The sequence below is a fragment of the Danio aesculapii genome, chromosome 22 (assembly GCF_903798145.1).
Source record: "Danio aesculapii chromosome 22, fDanAes4.1, whole genome shotgun sequence".
Taxonomy (NCBI): domain Eukaryota; kingdom Metazoa; phylum Chordata; class Actinopteri; order Cypriniformes; family Danionidae; genus Danio; species Danio aesculapii.
The window spans coordinates 2,590,911-2,612,392 of NC_079456.1; the positions used below are offsets into that span (position 1 = coordinate 2,590,911).

At 38.9% G+C, this 21,482-nt stretch overlaps 2 protein-coding genes and 2 pseudogenes across 2 annotated transcripts in view; all 4 read left to right on the top strand.

The window, feature by feature from the left end:
* The window catches only part of LOC130216554 (zinc finger protein 585A-like), a 48,078-nt gene extending 32,709 nt beyond the window's left edge, over window positions 1–15,369 (top strand). The window contains exons 2-4 of the mRNA XM_056448447.1: window positions 5,306–5,399; window positions 6,299–7,093; window positions 10,847–15,369. Coding sequence (XP_056304422.1) covers window positions 5,345–5,399; window positions 6,299–7,093; window positions 10,847–11,691 — 1,695 coding nt within the window. The 5' untranslated portion in view covers window positions 5,306–5,344 and the 3' untranslated portion in view covers window positions 11,692–15,369. The remainder of the gene's footprint in view (window positions 1–5,305; window positions 5,400–6,298; window positions 7,094–10,846) is intronic.
* Window positions 1–21,482, top strand: part of LOC130215687 (gastrula zinc finger protein XlCGF7.1-like) — a 359,478-nt pseudogene that overhangs the window by 279,134 nt on the left and 58,862 nt on the right.
* Window positions 1,640–3,834, top strand: LOC130215660 (gastrula zinc finger protein XlCGF7.1-like). Its single transcript, XM_056447503.1, has one exon. The coding sequence runs from the start codon at window positions 1,888–1,890 to the stop codon at window positions 2,890–2,892; it is 1,005 nt and encodes a 334-aa protein (XP_056303478.1). The 5' UTR covers window positions 1,640–1,887; the 3' UTR covers window positions 2,893–3,834.
* On the top strand, window positions 16,229–18,334 carry LOC130215637 (gastrula zinc finger protein XlCGF8.2DB-like; annotated as a pseudogene).

Here is a 21,482-nt window from a genome sequence, read left to right on the forward strand (position 1 = left end):
ATACATTTCCCAGTGCTAAAAAAAACAAACCTCTGTGAGAGAAAGAGGCTGTGAAGGTCATGTTTTTCCCCTGAAAATGAACGCTTTGGAATTAGTCTGGTCATTTAGTCATTTTGTATATACAGTTGAAGTCAGAATTATTAGCCCCCCTGTTTATTTTTTCCCCAATTACTGTTTAACGTACAGACGATTTCTAGGAACACATTTCTAAACATAATAGTTTTAATAACTCATCTCTAACAACTGATTTATTTTCTCTTTGCCATGATGACTAAATAATATTAGACTAGATATTCTTCAAGACACTTCTATACAGCTTAAAGTGACATTTAAAGGCTTAACTAGGTTAATTAGGTTAACTAGGCAGGTTAGGGTAATTAGGCAAGTTATTGCATAGCGATGGTTTGTTCTGTTGACTAATGAAAAAAAATATAGCTTAAAGGGGCTAATAATATTGAGCTTAAAATGGTTTTTTAAAAAATTAAAAACTGCTTTTATTCTAGCTGAAATAAAACAAATAAGACTTTCTCCAGAAGAACAAATATTATCAGACATACTGTGAAAATTTCCTTCCTCTGCTAAACATCATTTGGGAAATATTTAACAAAAGAAAACAATATTTAAAGGGGGACGAATAATTCTCACTTCAGTGATTCTCAACCACGTTCCTGGAGGACCACCAGCTCTGCACATTTTTCATGTCTCCTTAACCAAACACATCTGATTCAGATCACCAGCTCATTAGCGGAGACTGAAAGCCTTGTGATAGGTGTGACAGACGAAGGAGACATCCAATACATGCAGTGCTGGTGATCCTCCAGGAACGTGGTCGCACGGCTCTCGGTCCCGCCCACACTCATCAGCGCTACCAAGCTGACCCATCTTAAAGCTTGCGCTACGCATTGTTGCGACGTGTAGTTACATTTTTTGAGAGGTGCGCGTCAGCGACGTTGCTGTGCATTTATACTTCTGCATGCTGTTTGTGTTGCTCTGCAATAACTAAAGCGTTAGCTGGCAGTAGGTCTTTATGTTCCTCTGTGACGAGTTTTTTCACTGATGTTTGTTTTTCTGAACGCTACCTTAATGTACAAGTGGCTCAAACTCGCTCATTTTGAGGCGGGAATCTGCCAACGTGCAACAACATTAATCATAAAGTAAACACAAAACAACAGTCTCCATCTGGAGCTCCTTCACGGGACTTGACACTTGTAAACACTCACGCGGCTCTCACCTCCGCCCACACTCATCAGCGCTACCAAGCCGACCAATCACAGAGCTTGCGCTACAAGTCGTTGCGACTTGTAGTTACATTTTTTAAGAGGTACGCGTCAGCAATGCCGACGGCCACTGCGAGGGCTATGTGTCCGCACGTAGGTTGCGCCGGAGCATACGCGTGCGCTTGACGCAGAAGTATAAATCAGCCTTTACTGCGAGTTACTAATGTCAAAAATAAAACTATTAAAAGTAAAAAAAACAAATACACGTATCTGTTGTGGGCCACTGTTTTAAGTGAACTAACAAACTATTTATATGACTTGCATTTTATGAACCCATTACAAACACACAGTGGTCTTATTCATGATCAATTGACTGAACAGTTTAAAATGTAACTTATTTACTTCGTTTTCAGATGTGATGGTGAAGGAGGAGAGTGTAGAACTGAGTGAAGATGAGGAGAAACATCATGTCAAAAGTGAAAGTGAAACTCAATTAAAGATTGAAGATAGTTTTTCAGTGGAAACAACAGCCGTGAAATGTTTCACCTGCACTCAGTGTGGAAAGAGTTTCAAGAAAAAGACCACTCTGAAGCGTCACTTGAGGATCCACACTGGAGAGAAACCTTACAAGTGTTCACACTGCGAGAAGAGGTTCAATCAGTCGGGACACATGAAACAGCACATGCTGATTCACATCGAAGAGGACACACACATGAGTGATCAACAACGGACAGCCATACTTGGCTTCACCTGCACTCAGTGTGGAAAACGTATGAGGCATAAATCCACTCTGAAGCGTCACATGAGAATCCACACTGGAGAGAAACCGTTCAAGTGTTCACACTGCGACAAGAGATTCATTCATTCAGGACATCTGAAAGAACACATGCTCATTCACACAGGAGAGAGGATGCACAAATGTGATCACTGCAGCAAGACTTTTTATATTTCTTCAGATCTGAAGAAACATCTAAGAATTCATACAAAGGAGAGGCCTTATTCATGTTCTGAGTGTGGAAGTAGTTTTAGACAGCAGTCGAGTTTAAGAAAACATCAGAAGATCCACACTGGTGTGAAGGAATTTGTGTGCTTTGAGTGTGGGAAGAGTTTTATGAAAGCTGCAGACTTGAGACAACACCATTTGATTCACACTGGAGAGAAGCCGTACAAGTGTTCACACTGCGATAAGACATTCAGATGTGTGGAACACCTGAAAACGCATGCGATGATCCACACTGGAGAGAAACCACACAGATGTGACCAATGCAGCACATCATTTTTGAGGCAGTCAGATCTGAAGGTCCATCTTAGACTTCATACAAACGAGAAGCCTTATTCGTGCTCTGAGTGTGGAAAGAGTTTTACCCAGAAGTCATATTTAAAAGCACACCAAAAGATTCACACTGGTGTGAGAGAGCATGTGTGCTTTGAGTGTGATAAGGCTTTTATTAGACCTGGAGATTTGATACAGCACCAGAGGATTCACACTGGAGAGAAACCATTCACATGTACTCAGTGCGGGAGGAGTTTCAAACAATCATCGCACCTTAATAGTCACATGCTGATCCACACTGGAGAGAAAACACACCAATGTGATCAGTGCGGCAAAACATTTCTGACTGCTTCCAATTTAAAGATCCATCTCAGAGTTCACACAAAGAAGAAGCCTCGCTGATGTTCTTTAAGGAAGAGTCAGTGAAGTTTACCTTCATAAAAACATCAGATTTCATTGATCTGTCATGACGACACTCTCAGAAAGATTTATTAAGGTAGCACACATTCATTCATTCATTTTCTTTTTGGCTTAGTCCTTTATTAATTAGGGGTCGCCACAGTGGAATGAACCGCCAACTTATCCAGCATATGTTTTACGCAGCGGATGCCCTTCCAGTTGCAACCCATCACTGGGAAACACCCAAACACACTCATTCACACACATACACTACGGATAATTTAGTTTATTTAATTCCCCTATAGAGCATGTCTTTAGACTGGTGGAAGAAACCCACGCGAACACGGGGAGAACATGCAAACTCCACACAGAAATGCCAACTGACCCAGCCGAGGCTCGAACCAGCAACCTTCGTGCTACAGATGTCCTGTTGTTATTTCCTCCGCTATTATTATTTTATGGAATTATTCTTTATTCATTTTCTTAACTTTTATTTTCTTGTTGTATTTACTTAAGGAAAAGAGCAGTGTTGGGCATATTGACGCTCCTAGCTTAACTACATTTCTCAGTAGCGTGGTGGTAGCATCGCTACTTTCTAAATCAAATAGCTTTTCAGTAGCGAAGGAATTTTTTAGTCAAGTAGCGCAGTAGCGTCCACACAAGCTACATTTACCAATTGCGGATCAATAAGTGACGGCACCGATATTTGCGGAGCTGTGAGGCCGGTGTCTAACCGATGAACGTAAATCCATATGATGACGAGAATGAGGTATTCTTCTTCTTCCTGTTTTACGGTGTTCGACAACAAGGTTTTTGGTGCTTTACTGCCACATCTGGTGAAACTTGATTGATGGAAAGATGACTGAGGGAGAGGAGTTATTTCTGAAGCAGGATTCCTCGTGACCATTCCTCGACAAGTACATGTTAAGATGCAATAACTTAATTTCTGATGATATATATATATATATATATATATATATATATATATATATATATATATATATATATATATATATATGAATACACACACACTATAATGCTTATTCCAAAATATTTCCCTTTCTGAATTACTATAGTATTTTAATTGCTGTTATATACTATAATGTGTTTCTGTTTGGTACAGCATATTATTTACAGTAAATAACTGCACTGAACTATTCTGCCTCATGTTTCATTGACAGTTTTATTGATCACTAAGATATGATTGATTTGGATTTAAGTTGCTTCAATTTAAAAATTAAAATCGCAAAAATAGCTTAGATGTAGCTACTTTTGCCATATAGTTTTTAGCTTAGCTTGCTACACTTCCCAGGGGGGTAGTTTTTAGCAGGGGCGTAGCGACGGGGGGGGGATCCGTCCCCCTTACTTTTAGAGACAGACCATTTAGAAACAGGTGTTTAATAATTATATGAACGTATGATCTCATATAGCTGTCCCCCCACTTTTAAAATGTCCGCTACGCCCCTGGTTTTTAGTGTAGTTAAGCTACATTTTAAGTAGAGTAGCTAATAGCTACATTTTTCAAGTAGCTTGCCCAAAACGGGGAAAAAAGCATTTGATACTTGTTGTTTAGGCAGACATTAAGTGCATTTTTACAATTTAAGTGTCTAATAAACAGTATTTTTTCACAGACATAATTGAGCAAGTTGGCCTTTTGTCTACATTAGCGATTGTTTTGGTCAGCAGTATTTTAATTTGACGCAAGTTTGTTTATCCGTCATTGCGCTCGTTGTGATGACGTCATTACTGACGCGTTCATTCAGCGTCGAGTCTTCAGAGCTGAGGTGAGTCGTTGACGCTTTTTCTCGTGTTTACACAACAATAAAACACACTTTACAGTTTATTAAAGCGACAATCTGCGACTAGTTTCTGCATTGAGTTCACCTCTATCTGTGTGTCTGCTGACCAAAACAATACAGCAGGCGGAGAGGAGCTCTGAGAGGAAGATATGAGCTCAGTTTGTGTTTTTCTCCATTAGTATTTGAGTATTTTCACGTTTGTATTAGCTATAACGCAAATTTTGACATGTGAAAGGAAATACTGTGAATCTACTGTTTTGATGTTTGAAAACATTTAAGTTGAGGAAGTTTTTTGTTCCCAGTTTCTGTACATAGATGTGCTACGGCTAACCGTTTAATTACTTTATTCCTGTGAATACTTTTATAAAAGCAATATTTATTTATTTATTTATTGTTTTGTAATAGTAATTAGTTCTTTCTGCAAACACAGTATAAAATCTGATCTGCTGCTGATCCTGAATGGCTGATTGATGAGTGCCACATTAAGTCAATTTTATTGGTGTCAGCAGACTTGAGCAAATGACATAATCACATTATATTACATACAAGATCATAATCATAATGTTTTATTTCTCCAATCAGTGTAAATGAATCAGATTTCTCTGTTTCTTCTGAAGCTCTGCCACCATCAGAGTTTATTGAAGGACAGTGAGAAGATGAGTGATCCAGAACCCTGCAGAATTAAACAGGAAGAGACTGAAGAACTAATAGGTTTGTGTGTATTCATTACTCCTCAGTAATGAGCCTGATCAACTGTTTACCTATTATTTTATCTTAAAGGTGATATATGTAATAAAAATCTGGATATACCTAGGCATAGCTGAATAATAAGAGTTCAGTACATGGAAGTGGCCATACCATGTGCCATTGTTTCCTCAATCTCACGTAAATCTGAGTCTATCAGAACACAATACAGACTCTTACATTGCACACAGGACTATTAATCAGCAAGACTTCGAGGTTTGCACAAGAAGCTGAGTTGTCAGAAGTTCGGCAGCCAAAACACATACGGTTACCTTATTTTTAATGGCCTGTTTTCACCGGTATATGTCGATACATGTCACTTTTATCAGGCTTGCGTTTTCACTGCCAAAAGGGTACCCTTTTGGTGGATGTGGAGTATGACAGTTTCAGATGACGTAATTTTTACTTGAGGAACTGTACAGTAAAGCTGTACGGGTCACTCACATATCATATGAGAAGCACTTCTCACAACACAGATGCTTCATACACATAAATACTTGTGTATATCTATAAACAGGATTTGATTATAACTGCAGATCAATGATGTGTGAAATAGCCTACTGTAACGTCTGTAATTATATAACATGAATAAAAAAATGAACATATATGAACATATACAGCCCCTTACAGTCTCAGATATGTTACCAACTACAGAAAAACTACACACAGCAGACATTTTGTCCTTATTTGGGTTCAAAAACAACACAAAATATAGCCTACAGTCAGTGTAAACCTCTCATCTGTGTCTGTAATCTTCAGCAGCACATGTAGCCTCTGTTAGAGAGTCATTCTGTCATTCCCAGTTCATAATAGTCATAAAAACTTTATGCATTTAATAACTAGCCGCTTATTTACTTCATTTTTAGATGTGGTGGTGAAGGAGGAGAGTGAAGAACTGAGTGAAGATGAGGAGAAACATCATGTCAAAAGTGAAACTGAAACTCACACAAATACCGAACATAGTTTTTCAGTGGAAGCAACAGACGGGAAAGGTTTCACCTGCACTCAGTGTGGAAAGAGTTACCGGGACAAACACATTCTCAAGCATCACATGATGATCCACACTGGAGAGAAACCTTACAAGTGTTCACACTGCGAGAAGGGGTTCATTCGTTTAGGAAACCTGAAAACACACGAGAGAACCCACACTGGAGAGAGACCACACAAGTGTGATCAGTGCGGCAAAACATTTTTTATTTCTTCAGATCTGAAGAAACACGTTAGAGTTCACACAAACGAGAAGCCGTATTCATGCTCTGAGTGTGGAAAGAGTTTTACACAGACGTCAAATTTAAAAGCACATCAGAAGATCCACACCGGTGTGAGAGAGTTTGTCTGTTCTGAGTGTGGGAAGAGTTTTATTACAGCTGCGCACTTGAAGCTGCACCAGATGATTCACACTGGAGAGAAACCGTACAAGTGTTCACACTGCAACAGGAGATTCAGTATGTTACAATCACTGAAAATACATGAGCGGATTCACACTGGAGAGAGACCGTTCACATGTACTCCGTGTGGGAAAGGTTTCACACAATCATCACACATTAATCAACACATGAAGATCCACACTGGAGAGAAAACACACAGATGTGAACAGTGCGGCAAAACATATTTCAATGCTTCAAATCTGAAGAACCATCTTAGAGTTCATACAGAAACCTGTTAATTTTACATGTTAATTGTTTAAACATCAGTGAAATTTAACATTCCTCTGTATTAACAAACACCAGATTTGACAGCTAAATGTGTGTATGTTGATAAAATAAAGTGCTCAATCACAAATAGCAAAACCCTCACATGTAATTTAGATGAACTAATTACATCTCCGGGAATGCCGTGGAATATATCTCCTGCTGAAAAATCCAGCTTAAACCAGCCTAGGCTGGTCGGCTGGTTTTGCCTGGTTGACCAGCCTGGTTTTAGAGGGGTTTTGGGTATTACCAGGCTGGTTTCCAGCCATTTCCAGCCTGGTCTTAGCTGGTTAGGCTGGAAAATGACCAGCTAAAACCAGCTTGACCAGCCTGGTTTAAGCTGGACATAGTTGGTTTTGGCTGGTCATTTTCCAGCCTAACCAGCTAAGACCAGGCTGGAAATGGCCAAAACCCCTCTAAAACCAGGCTGGTCAACCAGCTAAAACCAGCCAACCAGCCTAGGCTGGTTTAAGGTTTTTTTCAGTAGGGTCATGCTGCATTACCTTGATACAAGTCATGTAATTTCTCAAAACATTAAAATACAAAGCTTGTTTTCCTTGTATAGTGTTCAATTTCCACATGAATATTCATTATCTGCATTACCTGCTAATTCAACTTTATTTCTATAGCGCTTTTACAATGTAGATTGTGTCAAAGTTCTTGTAAACTAAAACAGTGTCAGTCCAGTTTTCAGAGTTGAAGTTCAGTTCAGTTCAGTGTGGTTTAATTTTCACTGCTGTAAGTCCAAACACTGAAGAGCAAATCCATCCATGCGCAGCTCTTCAAGTCCCAACCAAGCAAGCCAGTGGCGACAGCAGCGAGGAACAAAACTTCACCAGTTGACCAAAGTGAATGAAAAAACCTTGAGAGAAACCAGGCTCTGTTGTGCACGACCACTTCACCTCTGGCCAATCTTCTTGTGCAGAACTGCAGTCTAGGTGCCGGAGGCTGGAGAACGCTGGACGTCCATCGTGGAGAAGCTGAAGGTGTGATTTTTATTAATTTGTTATTAGTTTTTTATGTGTGCCTGTTCAGGAAAGAGAAGGTTTTCACTTTCAGTGATACATGCTAAGTTACATTCTAGTGCATCTACTACCCACTGCGCCACCGTGCTGCCCCAAGGGGGAGACAAATAACCATAAATATAATCTACTACACTGACTAGTTACTTCAGGAGAAGATAAACTTAGACTTGTTATTAGACGATTTATTTTTAATTGAAGTGCCTAATAAACTAGATTTCACCTCACACACGACCGGGATTATGATGTTTTAGCGATTGTTTTATCTTGTGAGCCGCCGTTGTTCCCGCCTCGCCGTGATGACGTCAGCACTGACGCGTTCATTCAGCGTCGAGTCTTCAGAGCTGAGGTGAGTCGTTGACGCTTTTTCTCGTGTTTACACAACAATAAAACACACTTTACAGTTTATTAAAGCGACAATCTGCGACTAGTTTCTGCATTGAGTTCACCTCTATCTGTGTGTCTGCTGACCAAAACAATACAGCAGGCAGAGAGGAGCTCTGAGAGGAAGATATGAGTGAATGTGTTTGAGTTTATCTGTGCGTCTCTCCACGTTTGTGTTTCACTAATATTATAAAGTATGATTTGTCTTGAATAATGGGAATATACTGGTTTTGTGGTTCTCCAGTTTCTACATAGATGTGCGACTGCTAATCAAATTACTTTATTTGTTAGGAAAACTTGTTTAGTTTTTAACTAGATGTTGATATAAATGCTAAATATATGTTTTATTAATTACAATAGTGATGAATTCATACTGCACACACTCATAAAATGAGCTGATCTGCTGTTGATCCTGAATAACTTTGAGTGTTTATAGTCTGAGGCTCAATTATTTCATCAGAGCTGCTGAAATCCTCTTTATTTCACGTCAACAGCTCCTGTTTTGACCTCATTCAAAATATTGATTTTTTTCCGATTACCATATTAAGTTAATTTTATTTGCTGATTTTAAGCAAAATACACAATCACATATTGTATTATATACAAGTAATAACATCATAATGTGACTTATTTCATAAATCAGTGTAAATTAATCTTTGTTTATTCCTCTGAAGCTCCATCAGTGAAAGACAAAGACAGAGTTTATTGAAGGACAGTGAGAAGATGAGTGATCCAGAACCCTGCAGAATTAAACAGGAAGAGACTGAAGAACTAATAGGTTTGTGTTTATTCATTACTCTTCAATAATCAGGCTGGAAAACTGTGAGGTTGTAAATCTTCAAGCATTTCATATTATATTGCATTTCATTTTATATTAACAATTATTGTTCAGAATATGGGACCTGAATAAATTAACATTACAGCACAAACAAATAAAATTAAAATCAATTAACATGAGAATAATTTGTAAAAGTTTTTTAATTGACCCTGGTCTTCATTGCATAATAAATTAACCTTTGATAAAACTACAAATGATATAAATTCTTATACACAAATGAAATGGATAAAGTTCAGAATGGACTGCACTTTATGCACTTTGAGATTTAAACCTCAAACCTGGATGTTTTCATTCTCTTTGTGCTGCATTAAAGATCTATTTCAAAAACTTTAAATAAAGGCTCTATAAACTTGGGGAAGAAGAATAAATATCGAAAACATTAGAGGTGTGAACCTATACTGGTCTCACGGTTCGGTTATGATTATCATGCCATTGATTCGGTTCAATTCGATATTTCGGTGCATCACAGTGCATTGACGATGTTTTCCATACACAGTGTTGTATTTTAGGGGGGTGGCTATATTAAGCTGTCTGTATAAACACACACACACATGGACACACAGCACTACACTGTCTCTCATTCACACACATACACAAACATAGACAGCACCAAACAAGCACGCACACATGCACTCACCACGCGCGCTTGCTTGCTCGGGAGCAATATTGTGAGACCGCCCACTCCTGTTAAAATTACACCAGAGTTACCGACCGCTCCCACACTTTATTCGGAAATTTATTCCCGTGCCGCATGAAATCTGGTCGGGTCCCTCGACAATACACAGGTACAGCTGCGGGAAAGCATAGGCCCTACAGCCGAAAGGAAAAGAGAGGGCAGAAAAAGTGATGCTAGCAGCCGAGAGGAAAAGTCACGAAGGTGAAATGGGCCACAGTGAGAGAGGGAGAGAGAGAAATGGAGTACTCTCATTCCCTCAATCGCAGAGAAATAGGGGCTTCTGCTGTAAGTGCCAGTGAAAGACTTTCCAGAAAACACACACAGTGAAATTTTTAAGTAGTCGGCGCCTGTAGTGTTGTAAATACCAGCGCTCGCGACAGAGCGCATATGAGATACATGACATCAGTACATAATAACCAGTTATGATTATTACTGAACCGATTGTCCGCGTCTGCATTGTGGTGCACCGAAGAAACAATTTATTTTGACACCCCTAGAAAACATCCAAGTGTATCCAGTCCTCGCAGAGTCACCTTTTGAAAATGACATCTGTCGCCACTAAGAGAGACGTCTCGAACACGTACAGAAGACTCTCTCCTTTCTCAAATTAAATTAAATCATGTTGACCAAATGAAATAAAATCTGTTTTGTTTGTAACTAGACGTTAAGTGTAAACTATATAAATGTGTCACGTCTATGAAGTGGCCAAACATATATTTAAGTGTATAAATGCCAAAGTGTGACCATATCTGAGCCCTCACACATCTCAAAACACACGTAAAATGTGACTTGTTAATTTTCAGATGTGGTGCTGAAGGAGGAGAGTGAAGATGAGGAGAAACATCATGTCAAGAGTGAAAATGAAACTCACACAAACACCGAACATAGCCTTTCAGGGGAAGCAACAGACGTGAAAGGTTTCGCCTGCACTCAGTGTGGAAAGAGTTACAGTCAGAAATCCGATCTGAAGCGTCACTTGCTGATCCACACTGGAGAGAAACCTTACAAGTGTTCACACTGCGACAAGAGATTCAGTCGTTCAGGATATCTGAAAATACACATGCTGATCCACACTGGAGAGAAAACACACAGATGCGATCAGTGCGGCAAAGCATTTTTTATTTCTGCAGATCTGAAGAAACATCTTCGAGTTCATACAAAGGAGAAGCCGTATTCATGCGCTCAGTGTGGAAAGAGTTTTGCGCAGACGTCAAATTTGAAGGCACATCAGAGGAGCCACACTGGTGTGAGGGATTTTGTCTGTTCTGAGTGTGGGAAGAGTTTTATTACAGCTAAAAACTTGAAAATCCACATGAGGATTCACACCGGAGAGAAACCGTACAAGTGTTCACACTGCGAGAAGAGATTCAGTCTGTTATATACACTGAAGAAACATGAGAGGCTTCACACTGGAGAGAAACCTTACGCATGTTCATACTGCAACAGGAGATTCAATCAAGCGTGTTCCCTTAAATCTCACGAATCAACTCACACTGGAGAGAGACCGTTCACATGTACTCTGTGTGGGAAAGGTTTCACACAATCATCACACCTTAATCAACACATGAAGACTCACACTGGAGAGAAAAACACAAGTGTGATCAATGCGGCAAAATTTCAGTGCTTCAAGTCTGAAGAAGCATCTTAGAGCTCATACGAAGAAGCTTTTTTTCATGTTCATGATGTTTACACACATCACGTCATCCTGAAAACTCCTCTGTATTCACAAACACCAGATTTGTATGTTAATCAAATAAAGTGCACACTCTCAATCACAATTAGCATAATTCAAACATGTAAATTACAGCTACACAATCGCATGTCCAGCAGTGCAGTGGAATATATAATTTTGTCTCCTCACACAATTAATTTAAGTGAAGAACGCACATAAATGGCCAGACTCCCTTACCTTACACCCCATTCACATGGGCCGTCAGCGCCAACGCTTCTCATTGGCTGTTTCTCAATATGCGATCTTCGTGTTTTCGTGTAACGTCATCGACTTACAAAGTTCAATTCCAATTCCAATACACAAGAACGCAAATACAGAGGACGCGTGAAACTTCCCGAGGTGTGTTCTTGATATCGAGGATGCATGGATGCTGACTTGAGCACCGAACTCGCTTTAGAAGTCCCAGAAGTCATTGCGACTGGAATTGGGAAGCGCAGCATTTTATATAGGTTTATTTTATTTATGAAAGTTCAGAGATATAACATATTTATCTCAGGAGTTTCCCTAAATGAAACGGTGAAAGTAAACATTACCATGAAAATCTTAATAAAAGAATAAACATTTAATTACTTAATTTATTTGTTGAAATTTGTATTAAAATCAGTTTTATTTCTATTGTGCAATGTATATTTATAATGTTTTTATGTATAGTATATATTTTGGAAGGGGGAAAAACAAATCATCGTATGAATGCTGTAATGTTTAAATAATTTACCATTTAAAACGCGAAGGTCATGTGACCATCAGGAAGAACGCAACATCCCAATTCTCAGACGACGCGTTCTCTGTTTACGTGGTCTCCAGAGATTGTTGTTCTGAGGTGACTTGGCCAGACCGGTCTTCACAAGTACACATATCCGTTCTCTGCATTCTTGGAGTTGAGAAACAGCCACTCTCTTTGAATGGGTGACGTAACACGTTGCAGAACTGAATTGTGGATCCGTCGGCACTGCTTCAGTGGAGTTGCTTGCAGCAGAAGTTCATAACGCCCCATTCACATAGGGCTTCAGCGTCAGCGCTTGACAGAGGGCGTGTCTGAAGTTGGGGCTGACGCGATCGTCATAGCAGCATCAGCCAATGAAATTAGTCCACAATTGGCAACTGTCTGAGCTTGGGTATTTGCATACAGCGATCTGATTGGCTGACGCTTCCGTAGGCTCTTGAAAAGTTGAGAAAGTCTCAATTTCTGCAGTGAGCAATACTACTCAAGCTGCGGTCACACTGGGCTTTTCTCCCGATATACTTCCATTCATACGCACGAGAATGCGTCAGACCGGAAACGCAGGGTCATGCGTTAAGTTTCGCAGTTTGCTGCGGTGCAAAGTTTAAGCTTGGTGAACTCTGACCTGCGAAATCGCATCACTTGACTGCGTGAGACCAATCGAGGATCAAAACATGACCTTTCTGGACAGAAATGTAAAATGACCAATCACTTGCGTTTTTTTATGTCTAATCTTGTTTAATCCCGCCCCTTTTCGCAGCGGCGTACGACAGAATTTTGCTCAAACTCTAGTGTGACCGCAGTTTTAAGCGGCGCCAACGGATCCACAATGCAGTTCGGCAACGCCTGACGTCACCCATTCAAATTCAATGGAGAGCGTTGAAACTGTTTTCAAGCGCCAACGGAAGCGTCAGTCAATTAGATCGCTTTATGCAAATACCCCAGCTCAGACAGTAGCCAATTGCAAACTAATTTCATTAGCTGACGCTGCTATGATGATCATCTCAGATTCAACCTCAGACACACCCTCGATCAAGCATTGACGCTGAAGGGGCTTCGGCATCAATGCTTGATGGAGGGCTTAAGTTGGGGCTGACGCAATCACCATAGTAGCGTCAGCCAATGAAATTAGTCTTCATTTGCATACAGCAATCTGTTTGGCTGATGCTTCCGTCAGTGCTTGAAAAGTTGAAAAAGTCCCAACTTCAGCAGCAAGCAACACCACTGAAGCAGCGCTGATGGATCCACAATGCAGTTCGGCAACGTCTGACGTCACATATTCAAAGTGAATGGGAAGCGTTGACGCTGACGCCCCGTGTGAATGGGGCATGTCATCCTCGCCTTGAAGAATTCCTCCCATCCACCCCTACTCCTCCCCCTCTTTTCCTAGACTAACCAGGACAGGGAGGCACGGCGACTCAGTTAGCACAGTGGTCACTGGTTCAAGTTTCAGCTGGGTCAGTTGGCGTTTCTGTGTGGAGTTTGCATGTTCTCCCCATGTTGGCGTGGGTTTACTCTGGTACTCTGGTTTCCCTCTCAGTCCAAAGACATGCAGTATAAATTAATTGAGTAATCCAAATTGGCACCGTATATAAGTGTTTTAGTACTGGACAATAATTAACAATTAATAATATTGTGGCTCAAAAAGGTATATAGATAATTGTTTTTGGGTCTGTAGAGAGTGTGTGGGTGTATATACAAAGTGCCTTTAAGGCAAGTCATTTCACTCGGCGGCCATTTTTGAAATGCCGCTTTGGTATTCTGTTTGAATGGGGAAACATCAAATTCTCTGAAACTACTTGCCAGGGTTATGATTACATCACATATTTTGAATAACTATTAAAATTGGTTCGCTGATTGGCTCCTGTACTAGAGGGTGGGCAATATTCGCTATAAATTGATCGCTGATTGGCTCATGTACTTGAAGGCGGGGCTTTATTTGCCATATTGACAGTTACTCCTTTCCCCAATCAAACGAGTGACATGTCACGTGTATTCTATAGTCTTTGGTATAAAGTAATGCCTTTTGTTAAGTTTATTCCTTTGTCTGTGTTTTTAAACTACATTTGGATTTTTATTTGGTTTGCACATGTACTTGGAGTTTGCATGTTCTCCCCGCATTTGCGTGGGTTTCCTCCGGGTGCTCCAGTTTCCCCCACAGTCCAGAGACATGCGGTAGAGGTGAATTGGGTAGGCTAAATTGTCCATAGTGTAGGAGTGTGAATGAGAGTGTATGGGTGTTTCCCAGTGATGGGTTGCAGCTGGAAGGGCATCCGCTGCATAAAACATGCTGGATTAGTTGGTGGTTTAGTTCGCTGTGGTGACCCCAGATTAATAAAGGGACTAAGCAGAAAAGAAAATGAATGAATGAATGAATGAAAGCATTTTAAGAGGAATTTATTAAATGAATTAAAACCACAATATTTTATTTATCAGAAATAAAATTTATAACATTGCACTGAATTCATTATTTTTTGTGTGCCACCCCAAGATTTGCCGTAGCCTCATCTGGCCACCCCTAAGAAAATTTTCTGAGGGCGCCACAAGCTCTTGAGGCCTACCTGAGCTCAGACCCCCCCACCCCCTTCTCTTCTGATGAAACAGGAGGGAATGCCGGTCAAATATGCTTTATTATCAATAATCAACTAAGTGTGTGAACTCTAAAAGATTCATACAAACATCTGTTATTAATTCTGTTAATATAAATTTTTCAACGTGGACAAATTGTGTAAACTGTTATTTTAAATTTTTATTCTTCAATTTTGTTAAAAGCATTTGTTTCCAGATTGTAGTCAGGAAAAGATCATTTTAGACTTGTTAAATTTATCTCTTGCTGTTCACAAGTTGCCTAATAAACAGTAATGTCTTCTCGGCTTCATGTGTTGTCTCCATTTATATTGCAGGTCAAATACCCTCGTTGCCTAATGAACAGTATTTCACCTCACGCATGATTAAGTTAACTTATTGGTTTGGAATTTGTTTTTGTTGATCCTCCGTTGTTCCCGCTTCGTCGTGATGACGTCAGCACTGACGCGTTCATTCAGCGTCGAGTGTTCAGAGCTGAGGTGAGTCGTTGACGCTTTTTCTCGTGTTTACTCAACAATAAAACACACTTTACAGTTTATTAAAGCGACAATCTGCGACTAGTTTCTGCATTGAGTTCACCTCTATCTGTGTGTCTGCTGACCAAAACAATACAGCCGGCAGAAAGGAGCTCTGAGAGGAAGATAACTTGAGTGTTTCTTTGTCTTTCCTCGTTTGTTTTAGTAACGTTAATATTCCAAAATTAGTTTGTGGTGCTCTTTATTTTCTCGAGGTTTTGTGGTTCTCCAGTTTCTAGATGTGCGACTGCTAATCCGATGACTTTATTTGTTATGAATACTTAATATATTAACTAGGTATTGATATAAATGCTAAATATGTGTTTAATTAATTACAGTAGTAATTAGTTCATTCAGCAAACACTCAGTCTGAAATGAGCTGATCTGCTGTTGATCCTGAATACCTTTAGTTATTCAGTTAGTTATTTAGTTATAGCTCCTGTTTTCACCTCATTCTTCATATTGATTTATTCAGATTACCACAATAAGTTAATTTTATTGATGTCTGCAGATTTTGAGCAGATCACATATTGTATCATATAAAAGTTATAACATTACAATGTGTTTTATTTCATCAATCGGTGTAAATGAATCAGATTTCTCTGTTTATTTCTCTAATACCATCAGTGAAAGACAAAGACAGAGATTATTGAAGGACAGTGAGAAGATGAGTGATCCAGAACCCTGCAGAATTAAACAGGAAGAGACTGAAGAACTAATAGGTTTGTGTTTATTCATTACTCTTCAATAATCAGACTGGAGACCAGTTCATCTTCAAGCGCTCCACCAGTTTTAGTACTTTATCATAATGCATTTTATTTTATATAGCCAATTATTGTTTAGAATAAGGGACCTGCCTGAATTAAATTTGCATCTCAAACACATTTAAAAGCAATTAACATGAGAAAAAAATGTAAAGTTTTTTTTAATTGACATTTTATTAGGTCAAAAGATGTGTCAAGAGAGTTCATGAACAGAGTATTGAGATATTTTGAACTTTGGTCATCATGATGCAGTTTTCTGATGCTTATTCATGGACAGTTGTGAATATAGCTCTATATGTCTCATTGCAATTTAAAAAGATTTTTGTTAGATGAAAAAAAAACGTCATCAGTTTAATTAAAAATGTGTCAGTTTGGCTGTGATATTGATATAAACTGCTATAGCTGAGCAACGCATTTGCAGTTAATTTACTATTAAAATTGATTATTAATGATGACAATACAAAAATAATAGCAATTAGGGCTGCACAATATCGGGTAAAAAAAAGTAATTATAATGGAAGTCAATGGGGCAAAAACATGAACATAACGAAAGGGTAGTAGATTTGCCTAGAATGTATTGTTGAGTTTTTGAAATCTGTCAAAGCATTTTCACAAAATATGTGTCAAAATAAGATTCAACATCAGAAATCATTTTATTGGCTAAAACACAAAGTTGTAAAATCTATAGTTGTTGCATCCCTAATTGTTATGCAGTTCAAAACAACATACGAATGTGTCTGAATGTAGAAGAAGCTTACTTGAGGAATACACTGCTTTTGTTGTGCTCTGAAATACAACATTTGAATGTTAGTAAAAAAAAAAAGTCTATTGTACAGTGCACTGATAATATGTAGTTTCAAAATACAATATATTAACATTTTAATGAAGAAAAAGCCAATGTGGGTGTCTTAAGGAAAAATACAGCATATGGGCTCTCATAGTTGTGGTATAACTCATATAGCAAGTAATATCTCTCCAGCCCCTCGTTTGGCATGCTTTTCCTAAAATGTAACTTGTTTACCTAATTTTCAGACGTGATTGTGAAGGAGGAGAGTGAAGAACTGAGTGAAGATGAGGAGAAACATCATGTCAAAAGTGAAAGTGAAACTAACTCAAAGACTAAACATAGTGTTTCAATGGAAAGAACAGCTGGAAAAGGTTTGACCTGCACTCAGTGTGGAAAGAGTTTCAGGCAGAAATTCAGTCTCAAGCATCACATGATGATCCACAGTGGAGAGAAACCGTTCCCTTGTACTCAGTGTGGGAAGAGATTCACACGATCATTATACCTTAATCAACACATGCTGACTCACACTGGAGAGAGACCGCACAAATGTGATCAGTGCGGCAAAACCTTTCTGTGGTTTTCAAATCTGAAGGATCATCTTAGAGTTCATACGAAAGAGAAGCCTTATTTATGTTCTGTGTGTGGGAAGAGTTTTACACGACAGTCAACTTTAGCAGAACATAAGAAGATCCACGCTGGGGTGAAAGAGTTTGTCTGCTTTAAGTGTAAGAAGACCTTTATTAGAGTTGGAGACTTGAAAAAACACATGATGATTCACACTGAAGAGAAGCCGTACAAGTGTTCACACTGCAACAAGAGATTCAGCCAGGTACAAACACTGGAAATACATGAGAGGACTCACACTGGAGAGAAACCCTTCACATGTGATCAATGTGGGAAGAGTTTCACACAATCATCATACCTTCATAAACACATGACGAACCACACGAGAGAGAAACCACACAAATGTGATCACTGCAGCAAGACATTTTTCAGGCCTTCCGAGCTGACGCTCCATCTTCGAGTTCATACAAACGAGACGCCTTTTCCATGTTCTGTGTGTGGGAAGAGTTTCACACGACAGTCGATTTTAACACAACATCAGAAGATCCACGCTGGTGTGAGAGCGTTCGTGTGCTTCGAGTGTGGGAAGAGTTTCATTAGAGCTTCAGACTTGAAGAAACACCAGAGGGTTCACACTGGAGAGAAACCGTTCACATGTTCTTTGTGCGGGAAGAGTTTCACAAAATCATCATACCTTAATCGACACATGGAGTACCACACGGGAGAAAACACACAGATGTGATCAGTGCGGCAAAACATTTTGGATTTCTTTAGAGTTGAAGATCCGTCTTAGAGTTCATGCAAAGGAGAAGCCATATTCATGTTCTTCAAAGGGAATTTAAAGAGACTTTCAAGCCTTAATATTATGTAAATGATGCCCTTTTGTGAAATATAAAGAAAAACACAACAGTTTAACGTTATTTTTAAAAAATACCTTGCACCGTGAGTGCCGTCTTTATTTTCGATGACGTAATTTAAGGTCTCCGACTCTGGTGCTACATCTGCTTCTAGTGTATAAACACTTTTACTTGTCATTTTCTGTCGGATGGATGTTGTTTTTAGTTACATTTTTTTTATTCTCCTCTTCAGGAGTAACATAATAAGATTTAAATGAAATCTACATCGAGAAAAGCTAATATGCTAATATTTGCCAACATCAACTTCGCTGCTGCATTGATCACAACTGGAGAAATCTGGACACTTCCTGACGGTTTTCTTCTCCTGTCAAATGTGCAGTTGTTTATATTAAACACTTAAACTCTTACTGATCATGCTGAAATTGACCGATCACTAGCTCTCTCCGCGAATGAGCTGAAATTGCACTTCTGTGACTGACAAACGCTTTTGCATGATCAAAAGTTCGTTCACTTCCCCCATTTTCAATTGTGGGACTGGGAATTGAACCTGAAACCTTTCCACTCCAAGTCCAACTCCCTAACCATTATGCTGCAGTCACTCTAGAGTTTGAGCTTGCGAAATTCTGTCGTACGGCGCTGCGAAAAGGGGCGGGATTAAACAAGATTATTAGACATTAAAAAAAGCATGTAATTGCTCCATATTCCAAATTTCTGTTCAGAGAGGTCCTGTTTTGATCCTCGATTGGTCTCACGCAGTCAAGTGATGCGATTTCGCAGGTCAGAGTTCACCAAGCTTGAACTTTCCAACGCAGCGAACTGCGAAACTTTTTGCAGAAACTTGCATTTCTGGTCTGACGCATTCACATGCATAAATCTATGGGGAGAAAAGTGCAGCGTGACCGCAGCTTAAGTCCATAACTGCCCCTTTAAGGGAAAGTGTTTGCCCCTTGTTAAAACTTAACTCCTGAGTTCAATTTCTCTAGCTACACCAAGGCATGATTCCTGCCACTTCTGTTGACAATAAAGTAATCCCCTAAATAGTACCTGCCTCACAAAGTGAAGTAGACCAAAAGGTCCTCAAAAGCTAGAAATCGTGCTGAGATCTAAAGAAGTTCAAAAACAAATGAGAGAAAATAATTTAGATCTACCAATCTGGAAAAAGGTATAAATGGTGATGGTCTGGGGCTCCTTTGCTGCTTCTTAAAGGGAACCATGAATTCTGCTGTGTACCAAAATATCCTACAGGGATGCTAGTGACATCAAGCTGAAGCCGACTTGGGTTCTGCAGCTGAAAAATGATCTAAAGCACACCAGCAAAACCACTTCTGATTGGCTGAAGAAAAACAAAATGAGGACTTTGGAATGGCCTAGTCAAAGTCCTGACCTAAATCCAATTGAGATGATGTGGCATGACCTTAAAAAGACAGTTCATGCTGAAACTCTCCAGTTTGGCTGAATTACAACAATTCTGCAAAGATGAGTGGGCCATAATCCCGCCGCAGCACTGTAACGGACTCATTGTAAATGATTGAAAACGCATGATTTCAGTTGTTGCTGCTAAGGCCGGCACAACCAGTTATTGGGTTTAGGGGGCAAACACTTTTTCACACAGGGCTATGTAGTTTTGGATTATGTTAGCAGGATCTATCATTATGTTTATATCATATTATGTATGTTTTATTATACCAGGATCATGGATTATGGTTTTAGGTGATATTTTCAGGGATATGTAGTCGTGGGTTATGTTTTCCTTAAATAATAAAACATATGCAGTGCTCAACATATACGAGTACACCCCTCACAAATGTCTCATTTAAATGAATGTTTTCTACAGGATTCTTTACAGTGTTGTTTTTGTGCAAATACATAAAATTAGTCAGTACCAAAGCCAAATCTGGAGCTAATCTAACAAAATTATTCACGATAACGATCCAAAAATTAGCACACCCAAACTTATACAGTTGAAGTCAGAATTATTAGCCCCCCTTGAATTGTTTTCCTTTTTTAGATATTTTCCAAATGATGTTTAACAGAGCAAGGACATTTTCAGAGTATGTCTGATAATTTTTTTTTCTTCTGGAGAAAGTCTTATTTGTTTTATTTTGACTAGAATCAATGCAGTTTTAATAATAAAAAAAAAACATTTTCTATAGAACAAACCGTCGTTATACAATAACTTGCCTAATTACCCTAACCTGCCTAGTTAACCTAATTAACCTAGTTAAGCTTTTAAATGTCACTTTAAGCTGTATAGAAGTGTCTTGAAGAATATCTAGTCTAATATTATTTACTGTCATCATGACAAAGAGAAAATAAATCAGTTATTAGAGATGAGTTATTAAAACTATTATGATTAGAAGTGTGTTGACGAAATCTGCTCTCCGTTAAACAGAAATTGGGGAAAAAATAAGCAGGGGGGGGTGAATTATTCGGGGGGGCTAATAATTCTGACTTCAACTGTATGTTAGAGAAAAATATTAAATAAAAAAATAAATAAAAAGAGCAAAATTCAAGAGAAACAAATATATATATATATATAAAACCTTATTGAAATGTGGTTTTGTATTTTTTCTCCCAGTATTTTACATGAATTGAAATATATCAACTTTCTATTTCTAAAGATTTTCAATAACTCAGATTTGAGTATTTTGGGTACCACTTGGCAGAAAAGACACAAGCCTGATAAAGGTTACCTGTACTGCACCAAACTGCTCAGTTGAAGCGAGGCATATTGAAATTGATTATAGCCCTTTTTGAGGGATATCAACAAAAACAATGGTCCCAACGTATTCCTGATTTACATGTTTAATTTCTGTAGCTTCCGAGAATCTAAAGAGCCACATATTAATAAATAATGTTATGATAGATGCTTTAACATTAAGTTATGATTGAATTATCTCTTGCTACAGTTAG

Coding starts and splice junctions, on each gene's coding strand:
- LOC130215660 (XM_056447503.1), top strand. CDS start 1,888: ATGAAACAGCACATGCTGATTCACATCGAAGAGGACACACACATGAGT.